This window comes from Centroberyx affinis, unplaced genomic scaffold (assembly GCF_046629955.1).
Source record: "Centroberyx affinis isolate AG114_WGS23_722 - 3 ecotype Tasmania unplaced genomic scaffold, CSIRO-AGI_Caff_v1 ptg000392l_1, whole genome shotgun sequence".
NCBI classification, from domain to species: Eukaryota; Metazoa; Chordata; class Actinopteri; order Beryciformes; family Berycidae; genus Centroberyx; species Centroberyx affinis.
In genome coordinates, this window is record NW_027279060.1 from 119,583 (window position 1) to 126,957 (window position 7,375).

The following is a 7,375-nucleotide window of genomic DNA, read 5'->3' on the forward strand; positions in this document are numbered from 1 at the left end:
TTTAACGGTGCAAACCTCTTAAACTGCTCAGAATGACAGCTCCAGTTTGGTACAGTGCTGATCTTTTGAGTCTGTCTTTTGTAAGGAAGTTGGTATGAAATTAAATTTAACTGGAGCACAGTGACCTCTAGTGCACATCAATGGAACCACTAAACTTGGCATGCAGACTTAAGAGCAAAGGGACTTTCATCAGACTTTGGAACGATACCTTAAAGGTTTTTCTAGATAATACAAACAAAACAGTACTTTTGGAAAGGAAATGGAAATCCCCTAAAACAATAGGTGTTGCTATACTATGTTATCTGTAGCAAAAAGCCACAGAAATCACTTACAGAAAGGTTATCAATCCACAAAACCATTGTAATTTGCTCCTCACATTAAGACACAGTATCATATACAATGAAACATCTTTATGATTAATGTAAATTCTCTGGGCACTTAAGGTTTTTCAAAACTTTTATTGGCTTTACATGTAATCTTCAAAAATATACTGATTGTATGCAAAAAAAAAAAACTTTTCCCAAACAATTCTCATGAAAATAAACAAGAAATTAATTCATTCTGAAAATGTACAACTTACCATTTCATTTGCAGTGCATCAGAGAACAGTTACATTGTTACCAGTCCTATTGAAAAGCAATGCAGTTAATCCAAGAGTGTGCTGATTTAGAGTGGTGATGACAATCAACAGTCTTTGAAATGAGCAGTCACTGATCAAGAGTCTGCTCTGTAAGACAGAGGTGATCTGATCAAGTGTTTCAGTGCAAATCGCAGTGCAGCGCTTCAGTTCCAGCCTTGTGTCGAGAGGAATCTGTCAATCATATCGAAGGACCTCTCCGGTTGGTCATAAGGCAGAATGTGTCCTCCCCCTCGGATGATTACCTGCATGACAAGGGGACAGATAAAAGATTTTAAGCTGCCTTTTGTGGCATATTTATCACAATTTCAGGAACAGAATTGTTTCCACTGTCCCAAATATCTGCTTACCTGGTAAAATTCTCCCACTTGTCTTACATAACCCGCCACCTCTGTGTCAGTGGGCTGAACCTTCCAGTGGAAGCGAGGGGCCGTTTTGTAATCAGCAGCCCCGGTCCAGTTGACAGTGGGCAGGAACCTCTCAGTCAGCGGGGCAGCGACGATCACATCCAGCTGACCACTATAGATTAAGACCTGGACACAGAGAGGGCCCAAGGAAGTCAGGGGGGTTAGGGAGGGACAAGCGACATGCGTCACTTCAAATGTACGCAAGACGAAGACGCCATTCCACTCTCATCTGTGATCACACTGTTGTCATTGTGTGTTGCGAAGTTAATATCAGCCACTATATGCCTTCCTACATCTCCTCACCCTGTATTTGTCCATCAGCACCCCCAGCCAGGGCTTGATGCTCTTCATGACATCCTGCAGGAGGTGTTTCTCCACCTCCGAGCCGTCGTGGAACGTCAGGTTCCCCACATGGATGGAGCGCCGCACCTCTGCCAGAGTCACAAACTGGGAAAAGTACTCCTGGTCCTCAGGCTCCTGTAGTGCAGACGGAGGACAAACCAGCATGTTGTGTATTTCTCACAGACAGTCATTGGTAATAATTACTTCATTTGTATAGCATTTTTCTAAAACCAAGTTTAGAAAGTGCTTCACAAAAAAGACAAACAAAAGTCACACAAATGAGGCTGCACAAGCAGCAAAAACAAACACATAGCCATAAAGGTGATGGTGGGAAGGTGGAAAGGTTCAACTGATATAGGTTTTTAAAGTCCAATACCAGTACTGCTATTTTTGTATTGAAGCTGCCCTTAGCCAATATTTTGTGCCGATATTCAAAATCTATAAAAGTTGACAATTTTCATGCCAGAAATGACAAGCACTCAGTCTTGCCCCCAGGACTGTATTCTTGTCAGGGTGGAAAGGTCTCAGACACTGACTGGCCAATATCCGACATTTAATAAAAAGCCCATATTTGCCCAATATATCAGCAAACCAAAATATGAGTACTACCCTAACACAGATCCTAGTTACCGTAGAGGGTGGGAGAGAGGGGTAAGATTATACCAACAAGCCAATATATATAACAAGGTCTAAATCAATGGTGAACATCAACAAGGAAGGCAGATATGGGACAGAGGTGGATTAAAGGTGGTCAAGGCTTGAGCTCAGAAATAACTGCCAGTGTTTCCATGTACCTGACATGACAGGTAGTTGAAATAGTTGGTGCAGCCTGTGGCATTTTGGAAGAAGGAGGGGTACGGCTCCACATCACCATTCAGCAAGCTGTCGAAAACCTGAAGTGCAAGGAGGAAAGCATGCATGTAAGAGACATACAACATGGTTATCTCAGGCCACATTCACCAAAAACATTCTTGGACTTTGTCCTAAATTCCAATATTTGATCATTTCAGAAAATTCTGATAAGAAAATGCCATCTATGGCATTAATTCCTTGGGTGATTAAAAATTGGGTGGTTACAAATTTGTTTCACTTTTTATATATATCAAAGAAAATAAGTCAAAGAAATAATGTACCGTAAAACTTCAATTAATAGCCCAGCTTTTACTGAACTCAACCGGCCTACATTTGGGACAGGCCTTTAATTCCTTTCGCACAAAACTCTTGCTCAGCAAAGATGGGAAATACTATAAAATTGTTTATTTAAACCAGTATGAATATTACTTGTATAAAAATTAGGCTAGGAATAACATATCTAGGCCAACCTCATGCACTGAGAGAGAGAGAGAGAGAGAGAGAGAGAGAGAGAGAGAGAGAGAGAGAGAGAGAGAGAGAGAGAGAGAGAGAGAGAGAGAGAGAGAGAGAGAGAGAGAGAGAGAGAGAGAGAGAGAGAGAGAGAGAGAGAGAGAGAGAGAGAGAGAGAGAGAGATGTATCAAAAATACCGGTAGCCTACCTTAGAAAGGATGAAAGCCGCAAAAAGTTTATGGCAGCAAGAGGTTGTACTTTTTAACGGAGAAATGTCTTGCTGCTGCTTCTCCTGAGTTTTGTTCAGCAAATTTGACAACTGACAGCTTGAATTTCAGGTCGTACTTTTTTCTCTGTGCCGCCATGGCGATCAGCAAATGTGACTGACGTTTGAATGCAAGTAAAAAAAATAAAATAAACTGTTTCGCAGCGTCAATGGCAACCGGCTTCTAATTGAGACCAGCCTTTATTTGTCAAAACGTGTAGCCACACCCGGCCAGTAAAAGGGACTCGGTGTGTAATTGGGACTCAGCGTTTAATTGACGTTTTATGGTAAGCCACTGATTTTGATAAATGATAACTTGGATTTTAACCTCTTATTTTTACACACAGAAACACCCGGTGTCTCCTACCTCAAAAGCCTCCACCCACTTCTGCTGCTGGATGAACTGAACCCCCAGGTCTGTCTGCTGGACAACATACTGTCTCTGGAGCTCATCTATCATGCCTGTCTGGTACAGGAACTCAGCATAACCACCCAGCATCTGAGATGGAGGAAAAACAAAAACAGTCAAGACTGTCAGGGAGAAAAGTGCTCATTTTTCATCACACATCTACATTATATTAACTAGTTACTTTATTTTAGTAGGAGGAAGAATGCCCTCTTGGATTATGGATTTTAGACTATAGTTACAAATGTGTATTCTTTGAAAAGTATACAATACTCACAAAATCAGGAAAAAGGTTAAAGGTTGCTGACTAGCTCCCTGGTTACCACAAGAGCTAGCATAGCAACCAATTCCATTAATAGAATTCTCATTTGTACAGTTGAAACATACCTTTGATGCATCAGACTGCTTGGCTGAGGCTAAACACTGTATGAAATTTGTTCCACTATGAAACATCAAGCAGCTGTAGTTTATAGAATGATATAAAATGACACACATACCACTTCTGGATCACAGAGCCCGTCCCCAATGGCCATGCCCTTCAGGTTGATCTTCACCTTGGCAGTGGGGTTGTTTTTATGGATGTAGTAAGTAATGGCAGGAACATATTTCCCTGCATAAGACTGCAAGAAGAGAGAGAGAGGTTTACACGGGTGATGGCAAAATCTTAACTATGCTGGTTGTTTTAATTCAGGAGCCATCGGGTCTTCTTGCAGAAATATTTTAAGGATTACCTCCTTTGCCAGATGCTATGAAAAAGTGTTTTATGTCATTCTTAGCATTTTTGTAAACACTAATTAAAACGTGGTCATTAGGTATATCTAGGGGTCTTACATAACAAAGATTTCCTCTAATGAGCAAAAATGTGGGGGGAAAAAATGTCATTCTACTGTATGCTTGGAAATGAATAAACTATTTGTGTAATCCTACTTCTTGAAATCCTTAGACAATGTTAATTGCAAAGCTTAAAACGAAAAACCAAAGCTTACCTCTCCAGTTGCATAGAACTCATTGGACTGATACTCAGGAAAGATCTGGAAGAACTGAGTTAACGCACTAAGGAAGAGATATGAACAAGAGAGTTAGTGGCCCATATAACACCAGATTTACTGACACATATGACAAGACTTAGTTTGAATAAGACAGCAGTTTGTGTTACCTGTACAGGTCTCTGCCAACATCATCCTGGTTCTGAGCAAAGCCTCTGTCATTGTCCGTGAAACTGAAACCTGTTCCAACCTGGAAAAATAAATACTTGACCTCAGAATCTTGTCACTAAATACCCAAGTATGTATTCTTAAAATGATCTATGGTGGGCTGAGAAACTGTAACCTTGAATGATAAAAGTGTCTTATGTAATCAGTTCACACTTTTTTTGTTTTTGGATCAATAAGCAATACCTACTGGATTGTCAATGTACACAACTGAATATCTGGATGTCCATGGGTAATCCCTGAAACTGACTGCAAAGAGAGAAAAGATAAGTAGTTAAAACAAAAGGTAAACAATGCACTCAAACATAAACTATACAAGGCTCATGCTGACATACACGTGTAATTTCTTCCATTAATAGGAATCACAATGCATTAAAACAAGGCTTGCTCATGTGAACCGCTGAATGGCCAGCTTGGTTTTACCAGTCAGGTTCTTGTGCACCACATAGGGTCCGTGTTCCACAAAGAGACCAAACATGGAGGTGCCACCAGGCCCGCCTTGCAGCCACAGCAGGACTGGAGCCGTCTCAGGTCTCTCCTGCCGGACGGGTCAGGACACAAAGTTAGGATCTGAGCACCACCTTGTGGTGACTTTGCTTCCATGTTTAAAAAAAAAGTTGAATACCACTGAATTTCAGCTTGAAATAAAAGGATTTTGTTCACTTGCCCTACGACAGTTTCGTCTGTAAATGCAAAAACATGTTCATCACTGCTTACTGCTCACATCCTTGACATTCAATTGGCAAAAATTAACTGTGGCTTGGTGAAAATAACTTGTTAGCAGAAATTGTTTGCATTTCACAAACAATTTTTAAATAGATTTTTTTAACAACAGTTTGTATAATAGAATGCCATGCATATCTCCAATGATGTCACGTGTCACAAAATATGTTGCAATAATGTGGGTCATGTATTGACTTTCACTGTGTATTGAGAAACAGAAATAAAACAAGACTGAACTTCTTCTATTTCGAGATTGTCACGCGTCTTCACATTAACAGGAAGGATGAAATAAAGTGACTGACAGTATTCAGAGTGATTTTCCCAGGATAGATGTAGGTTTTTGTAGTTCCAAACTGATCACTGCTATAATGGGAAGCTCATTTGTATTTAAAAACTCAGACAAACATTTTACAAGTCCACAAAATCAAGTCTACCATTCAATACCAACAAAACGTCATGTGACTCTACTGTACCTCAGTATGAAATTACAGGTTAGAGTCTTGGTTACTGATTAATAGATTTGAGAGAGAAATGTTCAAGTTCAAAAAAATACATTGACGCTCATAAGAACTACAAATTCAGCGGTATTCCTCTTCAATATGGTAAGATATATATTGTAATATAAGCTACAATAGGGCTATATGTACAGCTCCAGTGGCATGTACATGACCCTAGAAGGAGAAGATAACATCTCATGGTAAATACTTCCATGTAGGCTTTGGTCCACAGAGACTCAATATGAAACCCAAAACAAATTCAAACCTCATAGCTAGCATTCCTTTAATGCAGCTGACTAAGATGCAAAATAGACATGTGGTTCAATTCCTTATCACATGTTGACTGAGGAAGTGAAGTTGGACTCCAAGTTAAATGAGCATAAGAGTGAATATATATGCTCAAAGGTCTGGGTTCCATGGTCCAAAAATGAAGCTCAGTGGTTCAATCTATCTGTGGGTCTGACCTGAAGAAGTGTGGGAACCTAACTTCTGGTGTAAAGAAGAGGCTTGACTGGAGGTGGAATACCTGTGCAGGGAAGAACCAGAAGTAGAGGTTGCTGTTGTATTTCTTGTTGACAGTGAGGTATCCAGCGTAACTCTTCACGTTGGCACCAGGTAGAGGTCCCACAAGACTCAGTTTCCTGGCTGAAACAATAAGGTGTAACTCCATAAACAATGAAAACACCCATCCCCCCCCAAAAAACAAGCATGGCTAAATCTTGGCTCAGATACAGACAACACTGTAGCCTCTGAATTCTGATTGTTATAAAATTGTAACTGAGCCATGCTGATTGCAGTATTGTAGTAATCATTTGTAAGTAACACTTTTATTTGGATAGTCCAATGTTAATACTCAACTATCAGGTGACAAAAAGATGTTCAGTAAAGTGTTACTTGCCTATTTGCTGCATATCTATAGACTAACCATGTAACTGTAACCCTGACTTTATGCTAACCTCAGTCCCAACCCAGACACTCAATAAACAGACTACTTTTCACACATCGACTTTAGTGACACATAGTCACTTGACAGTAAGTTGAGTATCAGCACTGGACTATCCAAATAAAGTGACCAGTTTGTAATGTACTGGAGGGTGACGGTGCACTCATACCTTCATCTATGGCGCCCTTCTCCAGGTAAGGAGTGAGGAAGAGGGGTGAGCCGGGGTCGGCTCCGTTAAGGCCACTGACACGACGAGACTTGCTGCAGAAAAACCCCGAGCAGCCCCTGGACTGTGCAGACTCCAGGCAGGCCCACAGCAAAAGGAAACTCAAAGTTTCCCTTAACAGTCTGCCGATATAACACGTATACATATCAAGCTACAGGCCCGGTCACTGATTTGGAAAGTCTCATACATTGCAAATCAAATTTCAAAACAATGCGACCGCAAACACACGAGGCAGACAACAGATAAAAGGAGAGCGAAACCTTGCATTAACCTGACACAACTCACCTCATATTTAATGTTTTCTCTTTGGTGATAGACGTATATATTAGCCAACGAGCCGGTAAAGGTCTTTTAAAGTTGCTCAGCTGAGTAAACGGATGGAAAAGTGAGCAGCTAGTGCTTAGTCACATGATCA

General features: G+C 40.6%; 1 protein-coding gene across 1 annotated transcript; it reads right to left on the minus strand.

Annotated features, from left to right (window-relative positions):
• Positions 1–443: 443 nt before the first annotated feature.
• On the minus strand, positions 444–7,375 carry cpvl (carboxypeptidase vitellogenic like). The gene is made up of 13 exons (XM_071516105.1): positions 7,246–7,375; positions 6,904–7,082; positions 6,318–6,436; positions 4,995–5,109; positions 4,762–4,820; positions 4,517–4,596; positions 4,347–4,413; positions 3,858–3,980; positions 3,322–3,453; positions 2,181–2,279; positions 1,348–1,521; positions 988–1,170; positions 444–882 (listed from the first exon to the last, which is right to left on the minus strand). Exons 1-13 carry the CDS (start codon positions 7,248–7,250, stop codon positions 784–786), a joined length of 1,434 nt encoding a protein of 477 aa, XP_071372206.1. The 5' UTR covers positions 7,251–7,375; the 3' UTR covers positions 444–783.